General features: G+C 36.4%; 1 protein-coding gene across 1 annotated transcript in view; it reads right to left on the minus strand.

Annotated features, from left to right (window-relative positions):
* ARAP2 (ArfGAP with RhoGAP domain, ankyrin repeat and PH domain 2) overlaps positions 1–18,554 on the minus strand; it is a 135,037-nt gene that overhangs the window by 13,273 nt on the left and 103,210 nt on the right. Inside the window, exons 25-30 of the mRNA XM_009935526.2 lie at positions 17,497–17,614; positions 12,773–12,901; positions 5,342–5,481; positions 2,068–2,150; positions 648–683; positions 101–164 (exon numbers count right to left, since the gene is read on the minus strand). Coding sequence (XP_009933828.2) covers positions 101–164; positions 648–683; positions 2,068–2,150; positions 5,342–5,481; positions 12,773–12,901; positions 17,497–17,614 — 570 coding nt within the window. The remainder of the gene's footprint in view (positions 1–100; positions 165–647; positions 684–2,067; positions 2,151–5,341; positions 5,482–12,772; positions 12,902–17,496; positions 17,615–18,554) is intronic.

Here is an 18,554-nt window from a genome sequence, read left to right on the forward strand (position 1 = left end):
CACAAATTTATCTATAACATATCCACAACACTTACATATCATTGTTTAATGGGATTTTTCTAAGAGCAGTAAATGTTACATTTCTTGATCAGATCAGTACCTGTGCAGTAAAAATGCTGATCATCCACTCCATCTGCACATCTTGTCCATCACAACATATATACCTAGAAGGCAATATATAATTAACGAGAAAAACAACTCCTGTTGCAGTTAAACATATTAAAGAATAGGCTTCTAAACAACTTCAAACCGTGCCTACATTTGTTTATGAATGTTGTCTATATTTATTATTAACACTCCCATAAAAAGATAAGGAAATACATACTTCAAATTATCACTTTACCCTACTCTGAAGACAATGTATGTGCTTCCTTTAAAGTAAGTGCATAGGTTTAACATCTATTATTCTGAATTTATGAAAATCGTTTGTTTTATGGCCACAGAAGGGAGACAGACACCTAATCCGAGAGGATTACCAAAACATATGAATTAGGACTGTTTAGTTAATTAAGAAAAAGATAGCAAAAAGTCAACATGCAAGCAAAATAATGTCTCTTAGTTTTCAAACGTTCTTATTTTGAAATTGAACATTTCAACAAATACTAAACACTGAAGTTAAACCAATCATGTGTTTCGTGTTTACCTACCACTGGTGCTTTTCAGAAAATACTGCAAGTCCCCAGCTGCAACAAATAAAATTTTCAAAAGTTAGTTCCAGAAACTCAAGACAGGGACATATTCCTCAAACTGCAGAGATGAGTTATCTTTAGATAGTGCTTTTAAGTGGAAACAAAATAAAATTATAAAGTTTAAATGTGTACTGCAAATCTAGAATGAAATTGTGGGTTTGACGATGGATTTGCTCATTTTCTCACAGTTGATTCACAGATAATGAACATTCTGTTCTGGACAAAGGGTTACAGCCAAGCCCTGCAGATGGCGGCTACCTGCTTGCCTCATTTTAGCTGTGGCTGTACTTTCTGAAAGCTGCAGGAAGAAAAACTGCTAAGACAGCTCCCAGCAAAGAGTCCACTACAATGTAGAAGTCACAGAGGGAAGCGAGGTATTGCTTACACTATAAACAGAAGGAATCACATGAGTCTACAGAGATTTAAAAATTGCTGAAAAAAGAGTAGGTGCACAGTGAAGCCTCTGAGGTGAAACACACACAGACACTCCTGGAGATCTAGGAGAGACTTTGCAAACTCTGCTTTTGAAAGCAGACTGAAAACAAACCTCAAGGAAAGAAACTACCTGCAAAGACTCGCTTACATAATCTTTTCATTTCTATTTTGGAATAAAATCCTACTCCTTCTGCACTTAACCCCCCAAAAAAAAATGCCCACCAACTTTAACAGAACTAAGCTTTGAAATTTATAGACCTCTTCGGGGCCTTTTGATGTGCCGTCTGTAAAGCGAAAGTTCATGCAGATCTGTTTAAAGGCTACAGCCAACTTAGCATCCCCTTGGGATAGGATCCTATGTACATTGTCTCAGTGTGTCAAAGCTCTGACCGAACAAGTACTGGAAACATCTGAGAAAAACAGGTGTCATTTTTCACTGCTCTTTTCCAGAGACATAGTCACTGATGTTTGTAAAGGGCACTGTAGTCTTCAGCTAGAAGAAGAAACATCAAAATAACAAGGATCCTGAAAAAGGAAAATCCTCTACTGAACAGCAGGGACTGTCAGTAAAGGCCATGACTACTTGTTTTTTTCTTCTCTCTTTTTTTCTTGGTGCAAAGAAGGTGTGTCCGCCAATGAAATGCAGGACACATACTACAAAACTAAGGAAGTGAGAAGCAAACATATCCACAAGAGATAATACACTTAAGATTAAGAAAAGCGAATCAATAAAGTAATTTCCTAGCACAGAAGATTTAACACGGAACACAAAAACAGAGATAGAAACAGAACAAATAATATTATAAAGGGTAGTTTAATTCAGCATGCTTCAATTGGCTTCTTGACTTTTCCTTGTTCCACAATGTTTTATGTTCCCCTTTCTTGATGATACTACAAGTACCTTGCTACACAGTGTTTAATTTTTTTTCTTTTCTACTCTTACTTTGTTGGTGGCTTCATTTTCTTTTTCACTCCCAGGTAAAGCTTCAGGGAATTGACAGGTAACACTTTTTCAGGTTTGCTAGCCTGCAAGTAAAATAAGATTCTAATTATTGTATCAGGAACGTGCAAAACAAAAAATGCCACTTGACTGTCTTCACATTCATGCTTCTTTCATGGGCTGCACCCTTCTTTTCTAACAGATCATTACATTTTTTCTCTCTTTCTTTCCCATTAACAAAGTGTGCCAATCACTGCTACTGGAAGCAGACTAATTAAGAACTTGAAGTTCACATGAAGTCAAAAATCTATAACACAATTGGAATAACGAAGACGTGGCGGTAAAATTCACGAAACTGGAGGGCTGTAATAGATGGACACAAGCTCTTAGAGAGAGACAGTACTATACCAGTAAAAGCTAGTTGCACAATCAGACTCAGAGGGTGACAGTTAATCAGACACACCCTAACTGCAGACCTATGACAAGGGCAGTACTCCAGGAGCCTATTCTAGGACCTGTCCTTTCAACATCTTCATCAATGACCTGAAGGAGTCAATCATCAAGTTTGCACAACGACCCAGAGGACCAGTCAATATGCTTGGGGGCAGGGCTGGCTTCGAGAGGGACCTATACGGGACAAAGAAATGGGCCAACAGTAATCTTGTGAAATTCAACAACGATAAATACCAAGTCCTGCATTGGCAAAGGAAAAAAACCCTGCAGTGACACAGACTGGGGAGTAGCTCTGCTGAGAAGGACCTGAGGGATGCTGGCAGTTAGCAAGCTGGGCTTAAGAAGGTCTCCTGGGCTGTGTTAGCAGAAACACAGCTGGCAGGTAGAGGAGAGTGATTCTCTCCCTCTCCTCAGCGCTTGTGAGACTGCATCTGCAGTCCTGCATCCAGTTTTGGGCCCCCCTACAGAAAAAAACGAGAATCAGTAGTCTGGAGTGAGCTCAGCAGAGGCCCAAAAAACCGGCTGGGGGCTGGAGCATGTGCCCTGCAAGGAGAGGCTGACCTACCTGCAGTCCCCCAGCACCTACAGGGAAGATATCAGGAATACCAAGTGGTGCTCTTCACATTGTGAGGAGACAACTAAATAGAAGGAGAAAATTTTCCCACGAGGACAGTCAGGTACTGCAACAGGCTGCCCAGAGAGGCTGTGCAACCTCCATCCTCAGTGGTTTTCAAGACTTAGCTGCATCAAGCCCTGAGCAACCTGTTCTCACCTCAGTAGCTAGCACTGCTGTGAACAGGGAGTTGGATTAGAGATCTGAGGTTCCTTCCTCCCTTGTTCCTTCTTGAACAATCTACCTTTAGCCAGCCTACAACAGACATAATATACCCACACTAGCTATGAGAACTGCATGTGTCTAGAGGATGAAATGCTGAAAGGAAACAATAAAATTCTCACGTACACTATTATACTACAGAACACAATAGCACCTCTTTAGTACTTTTAGGTTAAGTGTTTTAGCTTTCTATTTAGGAAAAAAAAACAACAAATCTTCTAATCCCAGTACATAAAGCTACTCCATAGCGTTTACTGTCCTGGATTCTCAATTCCTCGCTCTACAGCTTTCAACCTCTGTTACTCCAGTGTGGGGAAAAATAAACAGAATCTGTAATGGCATACACTTTTAAGAAAACAAAACGAAAAACTACACAACTGTTTTATGGTTGTTCTTCTATTTAATTAAACAACTGTATACTTCTCACAAAAATGTACATTAAGGAACCCATTTGTCTGTGTGTGTGCTTATCTCTTAAAGAGGTATGCTATTTCAGTCAATTAGCACAATACTGTAATTTAACATACAGTATCATGGAAACTCTTCACTTTTTTGATAATTGCTCTTGAACAAGAGAAACATTTAACAGAATGTATCTCCACCTGCATACACCAACTTAATTTGCTATTACTGAGAATTTATAAATTACTTAGTACATGCAGTCTTACTAAATACAATTTTCCATCTGCAATGTCAAGATTTCCTACTATTCATTTCTAAATATGACTAAAATTAAATGAAAGTAAGTGGTAGACAAACAAGTCCCAAAAGAAAATAAAACAAAACAATATACACTATTTTATCAGAATGGTCTTTCCACTTGCTTTTTTAAAAAACAAAAGTAAAGCCATTTAAAAGTAGCACTGTTCAAAACTCCACCTGAGTTAGGAATTTAGTGTTTTATAAATGAGAATAGCTTAAAAAAGCAGATTGTAAAGTAGTAAAACAATCCCATCATAAAGTCTTTCCAAGACACTAATGAATGTTTTATGGGCATACTAATTTATTCTCACGCATGTGTCAATTTTAGTTTTAGCACTAAATTATCAGACACTATTTTTTGACATGTTGGAGTCATTCTAATTAAGTTTATATCCACAGTATCACAAAAAGACACAATACTTCTTTTGCATTAGATCACTTAAGCAATGGATCTGTCTTTAAAAAGTGCTTATGAAGTGCTGTATTGGCTGGATGGGCAAAACCAGCAGTCAGCAAAAATAAAAGCACTTTAAACTTTAAAAGATTTTTTTTAAAAAACAGAAATTATCAAAACTAAAAAGAAAACATAGTTCACGATGTATATTATATAGCTTTATACTTTAATACAAGCTGCATACAACCACAAACACTCTTTAAAGAAAATTCCCATGAAATATTTGAAACGGAACCCACCATGCTATTAAGTATGCCTAAATTTGCTTCTGTGGAATTCTGAGGTGTATCTTAATTGTCAACACTAGTTTTTGGAGGACTGAGAATATGTCTGAAAACTGTTGTTGGGAAGCAGGGGAAGATGTTGCTAGCCTACTGAGAGCTGTTGTTACCTATAATCTATTCTTTCATGACACCTGTAGGTATAAGAATGCTGTTGCTTTTAATTTCTAAAGGCTTTATGCAAGATACCAAGAAAAAACCTCATGCAGCTCACTTAAATTACATGTCACTTCTACTATTGCTCTCTGCAGTAGGTTTTAAAAAAAACTTAGTCACAGCACAAGCTGTAGGTATTCCTAAATGTTGGTTTCTTTTTATTTTTTAAAGCTTATACTAATGCATAATTGCAATAGCTAAATGAGCAACTGACACAAACTCCTTTTACTAAAGCATCTGTGAAATAGTAAGATAAAGATCTTGTAATTCAACCCCAGACTCTAGAAGTTGCCATTTAACAGCAGAAACGTTTATCTGTTTGCCTTCTCTTTTTCGTATGAAAAAGAAAGCTTAAGTGACTGCTTAAGAGTTTGATGAAGAATTTGCCTGTTTTACCTTCATATCTTTATAAAGAAGTAAGTTTCCTTCCCGTAACACAAAATAACGCTCTTGAAATTTGTTTCCGGACAGTAGTTTTGATGGTTCTTCTTTGTACTTCAGATTACCTGCTTTCACGCTACCTTTCTCATTTTTTTCTATCAAGAAAATAAAAAAGCATTTTGTTAGCAGATTTTACAACACTGGAAGCTGCTAGTTTTTAAGTGTCCCTAGTATTACTGTTTATCAAAAGACTATAATTACGATTCCACTCCTTTAATTTTATAGTTTTTAAGATATAACAATAACAATTATATATAATATATAAAATGATACATTAATTTTAAATGCACATTATATATTAATATCTAATATATTACTAAGAAAGATACTCTTAAATATTCACACCATTATTATTTTAATTACTGGGGAGGAAAAGTCAGCTATTTCACTTCTAAGATAACACGGAAACACTACACCAACACACTTAAAGAATCTTCTCAGAACAGAATGTGCAGTTAAATCCAAAAGTATGACATAGATACTTTTAATCTGTGTACTTCAGAGTCAAAAATTTTATATGAAGATCTCATTTTGTCATGTCTGTCTACTTTTTCCTGTTTGAGTGAAAATGCACAGAAACACATATTTGCCAAAATTAATAAAAAAGAAAAAAAATCCATGCACAAAAAGAACCCCAAACCCAAACCACAAATTTCCAGTCAGCTTTATAAGGCGTTTAAGTTTGTATGAAAAAGCTTTTATTTAAAAAAAATACCAGAACCACTGAAGGTTTTCAGTGTTAAGAGACTAGATTTTTCAGTACGTACTCAGCAATTTAAAATTCTAAATAAAATAATACATACAAGTATTACTAGTACATACAAACTACTGCACCACCATGTCTAGATGTTTTTTGTTTTCTTATTCTGCCAAATATATGGTGTGGTTTTTTTTAATCATTTATCAGCTTTTCCCAGCAATTCCACTTTCAACTAGCAAAAACTTCTGACCACTAATTACAGAAATTACCACACTGATATGTGTGATATGTGTGATAACTACCACACTGATACGCTTCCTAGGGAAGCTCAGGAAGTGTGGGCTGGATGAGTGGTCGGTGAAGTGGATTGAGAACTGGCTGAATGGCAGAACTCAGAGGGTTGTCATCAGCGGTGCCGAGTCTAGTTGGAGGCTGGTAACTAGTGGTGTCCCTCAGGGGTCAGTACTGGGCCCAGCCTTGTTCAACTTCTTCATCAACGACCTGGATGAAGAGTTAGAATGTACCCTCAGCAAGTTTGCTGATGACACCAAACTGGGAGGTGTGGTAGATACACCGGAAGGCTGTGCTGCCATTCAGTGTGACCTGGATAGGCTGGAAAGTTGGGCAGAGAGGAACCTGATGAGGTTCAACAAAGGCAAATGCAGGGTCTTGCACCTGGGGAGGAACAACCCCATGCATCAGTACAGGCTTGGGGTGGACCTGCTGGAGAGCAGCTCTGTGGAGAGGGACCTGGGTGTCCTGGTGGATGACAGGTTAACCATGAGCCAGCAGTGTGCCCTGGCTGCCAAGAAAGCCAATGGGATCCTGGGGTGCATCAAGAAGAGTGTGGCCAGCAGGACGAGGGAGGTTCTCCTTCCCCTCTATGCTGCCCTGGTGAGGCCTCATGCGGAGTACTGTGTCCAGTTCTGGGCTCCCCAGTTCAAGAAAGATGAAGAGCTACTGGAGAGAGTCCAGCAGAGGTCTACAAGGATAATGAGGGGACTAGAACATCTCCCCTACGAGGAGAGGCTGAGGGAGCTGGGCTTGTTCAGCCTGGAGAAGGCTGCGATGGGACCTAATAAATGCTTATAAATATCTGAAGGGTGGGTGTCAGGAGGATGGGGCCAAGCTCTTTTCAGTGGTGCCCAGTGACAGGACAAGGGGCAATGGGCACAAACTGAGGCACAGGAAGTTCCGTCTGAACATGAGGAAGAACTTCTTCCCTCTGAGGGTGATGGAGCACTGGAACAGACTGCCCAGGGAGGTTGTGGAGTCTCCTTCTCTGGAGATATTCAAGACCCGCCTGGACAAGGTCCTGTGCAGCCTGCTGTAGGTGACCCTGCTTCGGCAGGAGGGTTGGACTAGATGACCCACAGAGGTCCCTTCCAACCCCTACTATTCTGTGATTCTGTGATTCTGATATGACACATGTATATTAACTCAAACCAGAACTGCAGTTAAGAAAGTAAGGAACAACAAAAGAAAAAAAACCCACACGTATCTTATGACATCTTTATGAAAGAGCACAGAATACAGCAGAATTCTGAAATATTCTTTTCTCCTTGAGGTAACTAGTGGTGGCAGCAGACTGCCAACATGAAGAGAGAGCAGCCAGGCAGGAGACGAAGTCATCTCCTCCATTCCAGTCAACACCATTCCACCTTGAAGACGGAGCCATACTAACAGGGCTACTATTTCCTTTATCCCAAAAGGCTGTGTCTACTACTACTGCCATCTTTTGGCTTTCATCATCTATTTTCTTTTGGTAAATGTAGATATTTCCTGTAAGTCATTCACTTATTTAGGAAATACTGAATAAACTTGTTTAGGAGTCCCAGAATGATACCACTAGTTTTTATAACACATTAATTTCAAGATAGTAAATAAAACTGTGGTGTAGGAGTATGTGGTGTACCCAACTACTCAACTGGCTTTTTTCATTAAAATTCCACTTCAGATTTGAGCATCTGATATCAAAAATTTATTATTAAGAAGCAGCACACAATATAATGTCAAAAAAATAAGAATAGTATGTTTTAAATAATTCTATAATAAAAAGTAACATAAAATACATTTTCACTTCGTCAGGAAAGACAGGAATACAGAACAGACCGATTTTAATTGTTTAATTTATTTTATTTATGAGGAGCAGTGTTACACAGCCACAACTAACTACACAAATAGTCATGATTTGTGACACTTGCTGTAACATGTACTAATCAAAATTAAGTATTTATTCTATCTGTATAAATTCTGCTAAATGAACAGTCAATATCTGCAAGTACTGCATGATGTGCACAAAGCAAGTACGAGAAGTGACAAGGGAGAATTACAAATTTGCATGAAACATCACTAATGACCATAAAATGCAGGTCTAACACAAATACATTGAACAGTACTGTTTGCAGCTACCTGTATTTCAGTATTTATGTTTTTCATTGTTCTTTTATAGAACCTGCAGACAGTCATTCCACATATGTCTATTTAGGAAGAGCCCCAACATTTTAGTAGGGAAAAATGTATTAATGCATTAGATGCATGGTTGTGCATGCACATAAACTGCATGAGTGATATCCAGTTTCAAACATTCAATGATGCAAATACACTTTAAAGTGCATATAAAAAACCCAGTCAGGTTATATTTCAAAACTCAGAGTCAGATTCCACTATCATTTGTACAATGCAGATAGACTTTGAGACTAATTTGAAAAGTTGTATCTCAATCCCATCTTTCATACTGGCTGAAAACCAGCTGTTTAAAGAGTCAGAATTAAGTTATTCCTCCTAGCTCTTAACTATTTGCAAAAAGAGGATAATTAAAAATTGTAAATCTAACTCCCTCTTGGCTTTATATCTTTGTACAAACTGAAGTTATAAAAAACATTTTAAAATATAATGGAAATTAAAAATGTAATAAATTTCTTTGATTTCATCAAATAAAACCAACTACCTTCTAATCAGCATGCTTGCTGTGAAAGGAAAGTCTCAAAAGAAAATTTCCCAGTATTTTCATTAGAGCTTAAGATAGAATGTAAAGCAAGAATCAATACATTTTAACAATTAAAATCAGAAGTTACACCCACAGTTAAAAAGAAGCACTGACATATTCCTTCTTTGCCAGTTAAGAACATATATTTCACGTTCAGAACAGAATATGAATCCTTATCCACACAATCACAAGCTTTTTTTATTTTTAACCACACCAAATGAGAGTAACAGGATATTCCACGTCTGCACCAAATTGGAAGATTTTTAAATTCCTCACATAGCTCTCAACATGACAAAAACTCATTCTAAACTTGACAGCACTCCTACCAGCACAAGTCTATCCAACCCTTGATATTTACAAAGATCTCAGAAAAGCCTGAAGGAGGAAAAATAATCACCCTCTAAACTGATGATACTCTATATTCGTTAGAAGGCAGTATTTCATAAAGCAAATCTAAAATAACTGGGATATATCCTAATCAGAAGGATTTTTCAGATATAAACTTTAAAAAACATGCAAAACTTTCTAGAACTTTGCAACTACTAGTAACTAGAGGCAATTAATACATTCAGGATTGATCCACCTATGGTTTAGAAGTTCATGTTTCAAATAATATCTGAATAATAGCCCCTGTTCCCAGAAATCAATACTTCCCCCTCAAATTACACAGCTCTCTACTGCCAAAATTTCAAGGACCTATACACAACACACTTTATAGTGTATCTATTCTCTTATATTTTTCTAACAAATAAAACTTTAATGTGGGAAATTTTCAGGTAAGTAGAAGAAAAAGGGTCTCGAAATAGAACTAAGCTGTACTGAGTATCTCTTATACCAAAATATAATGCATACCTTGCCCTTCTGAACAGCACTTGAAAGAGTGCTCCTGCAACAAGCATGAAAAGCTATGGAATAAATTGTCGAGAGGGAAAGTGGAAAACCCACCACAAACTTACTGAAACATATCAATACAATAAAACTTAACACTTTTTTCCTTGAAAAGAGATTTTATTTCTGACAAGAGAAAATATACATCTAGACCTCAGTGTGATTGATTTTGCACAACATGAGAAATTAGTTTAAAATGGACAAAATGAGAAGTTAAGTAACTATGAAAAAGGAGTAAGTGCTATGTAGAAGGAACAAGGGAAAAGTTGCACTGACAAAGATGACAATGATAAGTTGCCAAGATGAAATGAGGCTAATAGAGTTGTTTCTTTCGGCTCACTATTGAACTAACATTATTTCAAACATCATTAGAGACTCAGGGGAAAAAAAAAAAAAGAGAAAAGTGTTGATAACCTAAAGCTCTGAGGTAACACTAACTGAAAAAAGGTCAGGAATATCGTAAATTAGTCTGTAAGATTCCAACATAAATCAGAGAACCAAGGAAAATTCATGCAATTCAGTTATAAACATAATATGATCACAGCCCTATTAATTTTACTGCAAAGGAGGAGGACATCCACCCATACAGTTCTCCATTTGTACAGGCTGAATCCACTGTTAAAAACCATACTTCAAATAGTAGTGGTTGGAAATGTGGCCTCAGCTCTGCTACTCAGCAAGGAGGAATTACCCACATAAAGAGCATAAAGGACTGAAAAGATTCAGGTCTCCCCTTTTTCCTTCAAGCCAGCAGGTATTTCTTGTGCATTTTGAAGTGGAGAGTCCCAGCGTAGCCACAACTGCCTCCTCCTCTAGACACCAGGAGTATGCCTTCCGCAATGACTTCATCCTCTATCTTTTATAATTCTGACACTATTCAGTGGTTGAAGCGCAACATATATTTAAAAAAAAAAAAAAAGTATCTTTTTGTCCTGAAATAGCTGCTTACTTCTTTTAACAGCGTGGACAGATGCAAGATTAGAAATAGAAACAATAAACATGTAGACTCCTGCAACTACAAAACAGGGATGAATAGTGCAGACTTTCTGCACGTCTTTGCCGACACTTAATATATACATTGTTTTGCTGAAGCTTGTGAACTTGCTCCTCAGTATTGCTAATGTTTCAGAGTAAATTTACAAGCTAAAAGTGGACTCAAAAACTCTAACAAGATGAAATTACTACAGAAATGTGTTTATTTTAAACATTATTACAAAAATATCGACTTAGAACAAGTAATGTTTTAGAAATTAAAGTACGTTCATCATGTAAAAGTGCCTTAAAATGACAATTAGATTCTCAGGAAAAGATTTTGTAATACATGAGTTTACTCTGCCATGTAGAGTTTGCAGAGATCAACACTCTAAGTCTGCAATATGGCAGAGATTTTTCCCTTCAAACCACTAAGAAAACCAATATAACTTATTAAACAAGGTTTTAATTATTTGGACACCAAAAAAAGGCTAGTAAATGTAAACATTCAATCAAAAGCCAGTGTGTCTATACTAAGGTCAAGTTGAGTAGAATTGACGCAAACAATTACTGCGATAGGTTGGGAGAACAAATGAATGTAGAAATTAGGGGAGAAGAAGGAGAGCAAATGGCAGATCTCCCCTTTAAATAGTACTACATTTTGTAAATTGACACAAGCTTAATCTTTACATGCTTCTCAGAGCAGTGGTTCACACAGTCCTTATGACCCATTCCCTTTTCTGGTTTTACCTCAACACATACTGAATGAGGTGATGGGAGTTCATATATCAAGCTTTTAATGAACTAGGCCATTTCTCTCTGTTCACTATCTGCTGTGATGCGTTTAGAGACAGTGAAATTTAAACATAAAAGTGACGAACAGCACTGTTGTTAAGGTTGGTTCATATTTGTGGAATATGCCTTTACAGGAATAAAGGAAGATGAGAGAAGGCTATTACTTTCAGTGTACAGGAAAGAGAGGAAAAGAAAAGATTACATATTTGAATAAGTCATTAGATAAAATCAGACTGGCATTAAACCAGGCATCATGTGTCATCATTGCATGTCTTACAGTGACAGCATACAGGATCTCAACTGCTTGAAAACAGCATAGTAATTTTTGGACACATTTAACTTCTAAACTCCTGCTTCCCTCGAAGCGAATACCAGATATTATTACACGTGAGACTTAAATCCAGGTATTACATATAAAAAAAAACCAAAATAGGACTGGGGCAGCTTGTAAGTAACATTTTTCCACTAGATATTTGAGCTATACTTCCTTTCAAGTGTCAGATCTAAACTCCTCATCCTTTTTAAAGGCCACATATTCTGTCATTCAGTCATTTGAGTACATCATTCAAATTAGCTTTGTAGTTTGGAGGCACTGAATTACATAATATAATTTCTTACTTGTATATAAAGTACTTCTATAATTATACAAAAACTGTACATTTTATATGGAATGTAATCATCATATATGCAAGATATACATACATATAGTCCACAGAGTATAATGTAGCATATATGTTGATGGGCTGTGCAGAACCATGGATAATAAAGCAGTCTCAAGCTTTACAGCAGAAGTTCACAAACTCAACTGAATGCAGAGTTTCTGTATACTTTTATGTTCATATATGAGAGCTTATAGTTTGTAGAAACAAGAGTATTCGTAATTTCTATGTATTAAAAGGAAGTCAGCACAACCCTCAGTAAACCAGTAACTTTTATAAGGTAGTAGTAATTCAGATGTTCTGGGACACTTTGCCACAATGAAACAGCTATACAAGAATTGCCATCCTCACATGAAATATCTAAGATTAAAAAAGATACGTACCGCTGTAGAGTTTTATCATGTCTGCTGTTAGAAATCTCTTTATTATCAGATATGCAGTGCCAGGCTCTGGTAGTGAACTCCAGTGAAGAACCTGTTCTAGTACATTCTCTGTGTAATGCAGAGGACGTTCTGAAAAAAGCCAGAGGGAAAAAAAAAAACCACTTTGAAATAAAAATAAAAAAACAAGACTGGAAGTTACACATGCCTATATACAACACTGTCTCATTCACTCCGAGCTATGAAAGAAAGCCACTGTTTTCAAAATAACAGAAGTAGGCATTTCTTTGACTTCCTGCAGCAACAACTTTGCTGGCAGGGTCTGCACAGGTAATGAATATCAAATTAGACAATCAGTAGTCAAATGTTCAGTGACTCTTTTGTGTTAAGTTACAAATATATTCTTATGTAAAGACACTAAACCACTACTTCCGAATTAAATACAAAAGTTAGGAGCTATCACAGGGCATACCTAAATATGATGAAACAGAACTGAGACCTGCAGGTATACTGGGCCTCACTGGCCTAGGCTTAATACAAAAATGAATCATCATATCTACGAATTCTATGTTATCATAAAACCAAAGAATTTTGAGCAGTTACAGTGGAAAAAAAATCAAACAAACAACTGGTATAGACTATATTGTCTGTACATGCTGAAAGCAGACTTCGACACTCTTGGTTTCATTAGATTCCTTTTATTAGGAGGGAAAAGTATGCAGTCTTACTAGGTCTTCTCACTGTTGCCGCAGATAGAGAATCTCCAGACTTGTACTTTTATATTCCAACCTCATACAAAGAGTACAGCAAGATTAAAATACTAATAGATGAAGGCATGACTAGACTGTATGCATGCACTTCAACTCTTCAGTTGCTCAAACATACATTTGTTGATAGGTATCATGCATCCTAAAGGAGAAACTCTGACACTCTTTCACAAGATTGAAAATCTGCAGTGATAAGAATGTCCAGCCACTACTCCATGTAAACCCCAGTTCATATACCAAATGAAAGCAGGGAAGATCTTGTAAAGAGTCCCTAAATCTGCATTACCAGATCCAGCAGAAATCGGAGCGTGACACGTACTCTAACACAGCCTGAGGTATCATACCAGGCAACCCTGATGTGGATGGAAGGAGACTGTACAGTTCCCCTCTCTGTTAATCCTTCCTCCACACACACACCCCCCCGAAGGCTTTCACTTGCTCTGCAGTAAGCACCTACTGTAATTTACGAAAGCATAAAAACCTTAACAATGGTTTTGCAGGCTACAACTTAGAGCAGTGGATATAAGTGTCATTTTACCTCCAAAGAGCAATTTTTTCCATAAGTTCTGAGTTCCTATTTGCGTACCAACTTATGTGGGTCAGGCCTTGAGAAGAGCTGGGTACAGCTCCTGGAAAGCAACACCTGTGTTACGCTGTCATGTTGGGTCAGGCAGTCTAGCCCTGTGTCTCTTGAGTACTAAAAGGAAAAGTATGCCACCATAATCTCATTTTTCATTTCTGCTAAGGTGGACAAATATGAAATGTCAACAGCTGCTTTGGGACTGTCCAGCACTACACTCTAGCAGAACATATTTTCCTGAACACCAGAGCTTCAGAAAGCAGCAGCCACAAACAACGCACTTAAATGACAGAAAAACCTACCGCTGTTTTGGGATGCAAAAAAACTACCTTACCTGTAGACTTGTTATACTACTTATATAAAGATTTTATTATTCAGACATGACAACAAGGCCGCCTAACAAGAACAGCATTCTCTACAGACAGCAGCTCAATCTCTATAACACCATTTCTTCTGGCCCTTTTGCTTTAAATGGTGAAACTTTTAAAATTTCTTTTCAACTTTTGGGAAACTGTGGCCTCTGATGTGATAAAGTTCAGATAACTTGTTGCCTTTGTACAAGAGAAAAATCCATTTTAAGGAGAAGAACTTTACAAATCCAAGGCAGCAAAAACACTGGCAGATCACCACATCTTCCTAGAACACCAGCACTCCCAGAGTAAACACCTACTGTTTTATTTATAGTTACATTTAAGACCATCTGTCGTCACGGATTACACGGTACATAAATCATCATGCTGAAATGCATTAGCTTTTTTACTGGCAACACACTTCATTTACAAACTATCCATCAAGCACAAATTACTAAAAAAAATATATACACCATATTTTGTAAAAGCATATGGTACTGAACGTTCTGCATTAGGTTAGATAAAATTATCAATTATTTCATCTTTTCTATATGCATATAATTTAGCTGGTTTTTAATATTGCAGTTTTAGCATTCCGAACAGCAAGCAGTCAACACAAGTGTCCAATTACCCTTTTACTTAGGTCATCATATGCTGGTAAATATCCAAAACCAGTCATTTTCACCTTAAACAACATTAACTATCAGGAGGAAATTACTTTTTAGAAAATATAAGATTCTAATTCTCTTGCCTTCTTAGGGTTCGTTTTCAGGGCAGTGTATCTTAAAAAGTAAAATAAGTCTCATAAAACTTCTGGCTTAAGTGTAACAAACTGAATACCACCATGCACTGGACAGGCACCAGACCATGGTGGGAACACAAGCAGAAAATTCATTTCTGCCAGAAAGCCACAGTGATCATTAATGTACACTTGAAACAAATAAGCAAGCTTTGTTTCTGTCATGACATGTCAAAATCTCAACTTATTTGTAAATGCCTTAGATTACGTAATGTTTAATGGTGTTTGTTAAATGTCGCTAGTTATATCAACTTGCAGCAGCAAAGCATCAAGTAGGTTTTTAGTTCTTTAGTGTCACATTTGAATCAAAGACTGCAAAGGACTATTTTTCTCTGTTACTTTCTCTGTGTTTCAGCCTTTTGAAAATCTGCTAGATTCAGCCATAGCACCACAGGAGTCTTCCTCAGTAAGTGTCTCTTACTACATGCATTATTTTTATTGTTCAACATTACCAACACAGTTCAACTGTTCTGATGCACAGATTGTTCCAGAAAGGGGTCCATGAAGCAGACTTTTCAACATAGTCTCTACTGATTGGAGCCAGGTGCTGAATTAGGACTTTATTTAGTTTGCTTTTTGCCTGTTTGTTTTGGTTTTAAAACACTGGTATGCCATTTCTACTTTATGTTGTAAACTCTTGCTTCAATGGGATGCACTCTAATCCCTTGACAATATTTATTGACCTATATAGGGCCTGTAGTGTCTCACTCTACACTTAATTTTGCTGATCTTCCATAGTCATTAGCTCAGACAACATTTCTAGCCCACGCTACAATACTAGTTGTTGCACTCAAATACATCAAGAAGCTGCTCTAGGGTCTGTCTTTTGTGTTTACATTTATGTTCTCTTGGTCATATCTAGTTTAGTTTTCATTTATCTGCAAGTGTTACATATCAAGTTTAAGAAAATGAAATCCCCTCTTCAAATTTTTCCATTACTCAGTCAAAAGAAATAGGATTTCTAGAGTACTTGTAGGAGTTATCAGGACTCTTCTAAAGATAATAGATGCCAGTATTCTTTGTCAGTTGACACCCGCATCTATGAATCTGGAAACGAATGCTATGTTACAACTCTACGCAGCATCAGCACAAGACTGCAAGATGCAAAGAGGGATCAGGATCATTTAAGTCAAAAGGGAGAATGCAATTCCATTCTCTTTATTGATACTGCCAAGGTCAAGACTGAGTATATAAGGAATATTAGTAAATCTGAAGAGACTATTGTAAACATGTCTGAAAATCAAGTACAACAAAACTATTCAAACAATCTTGGAATGCTTAGTAATCTTAGTTTTCTCTATTTTGTTATACACTTTTTTTTCCTTAACTTGAAAATAGGTATCTTCACTACAGAAATAAACTAGTCCACAGTCCACTTCTGTAACATGAAAATAGTAAAAGCAACAACTTACTATGAAGTACAAATAGATGTTGTTTTTTACTAAAAGTATATTTCTGTTCCCCATATATAATTCACAAATGAGATGACACTAGTGAGTATTCCTCAAAATACAATGGTTTAATTACAAAAATCTGTATTACTTCATGTTATTTTAAGTATCTCTAATCATAAAGTACAAGCTTCAGAATGCATAAAGCACTCTGAAGAATGTTAAAACTTCTTTACAGTTCATGAATATCGTGACCATGTGACATTTGCTCTGGTTGGCAGCAGAACCATATTTAAAACCAATGTTTCAAGATTCTGCTAGATACACTATAATGCCACTTGCCATAAACACAGGATTAGACACTTTGTCTCCTTTTCCATCTACACAGAAAAAATACTTAACCAAATAGTAAAAAGATCCTTTCCCCTAAGTATTACTTGTATTTTTTCATTTCATTTTCTGAAAAACAATATTCCTTATGCAATCAGCCACTGACATTCTAACGAAAATAAGTTTCTTCTTTGAGACTTATTCATAAGACCTACTTTTATATAGCTGATGACTAAAGAACTGCAAAGCAGACTAATATAAAGAACTTGTTTCAGCTCCTAACTTATAAGCATTTTAAAACAATTCATCACATTATTTCTGGCAAAGTGTAGAAAGAAATCATGCAGATGCCTCAGTAACCAAATGTATAACAATGGCATGAAGGTTAATTTTTGTTTGGTTTCTATAAAATTTTTAATAACTCTTTAACTAAGCTTTTGATTATGTTAAATATTGAAAAATAAAAATAATAAAATTTGATGAACATGCATAAATTTAAGTGCCACTAACCTAGTTCTCCATTTTCAAGTACTTCAAAAGCAGCCCAGATATCATATTTGTTGGGAATAATGTTTTTGATTCCTAAAACATCATTAGTTAATTCTTCTGCTTCCGTCAAAGGTGATACCTGTAATAGAAATTGGGTCAGTTTATAAGCTATTACAATTACTGATTTCTGATTTATTTTTTCAAAATCTTCCTCCCTGCAACTGCCTTCAAAGGAAGGGGGAAAGGGGGGAAAATACCGAGTTTGGAACCCATATATTATTTGTCGGGTTTGTCAGAGGCCAGCATGCTTTCCTTATTTTGTTGCATGAAATTGCAGTTAAAATTTTTAGCTGCCCGATAACTTGGTAACTTGAAATTCTTTTTCTCTACCCTCGAAAAATTAAGAAAAAAGCCTTGATACATTTTTTTGGATATGGAAAGGTAAGTGTTACAGAAATACCATTTTTTTAATCTTAGCTATGCATACTCCCATTTTTATTCCTATTAAAAAAACATGTCTTATGTCTGTATCTGTGTATACCACATACTACATATATGTACAAACACAAGTGTTTGAGAGTCATATGCTGAACAGAGCAAAAAGGAAACAGAAACAAAGAGGTATAACATAAGAAAAAAAAACACCAAAAAAAACCACTGACCTAAATTTTCTACTTCCTTCCTAACAATATCTGTCCTTTGTCACTACAGAAATGAAATTTTTTTCCTCAGCATCCAAACAACAGAGCACTACTACATGGAGACAAGTGTGTTTAAATACGCTATCAGATACAAGGCTGAAAAATCTCAATTACAGTATGTAACAAGCTTTGGTTTCTTAGCACTCAAGGAAAACAGATCGCCACTGGCAAAAAGAAAAACCAGGAGGAAGGTCATTTAAACGGCCTTGTACTATTGAATAACACCAGCATTCACTGTGTACTTGTCAATGTTCTTGTGTGTTATACCCATAGAGCTGCAAGAATTTATATCACTGTATACTGCAGTAAAACTAAAGGAAGACGTCTCCTCTTCAAAATCGTGTCACAACATTCTCCTTAAAAATGCGTAATAATCAG

Source organism: Opisthocomus hoazin, chromosome 5 (assembly GCF_030867145.1).
Source record: "Opisthocomus hoazin isolate bOpiHoa1 chromosome 5, bOpiHoa1.hap1, whole genome shotgun sequence".
NCBI lineage: Eukaryota > Metazoa > Chordata > Aves > Opisthocomiformes > Opisthocomidae > Opisthocomus > Opisthocomus hoazin.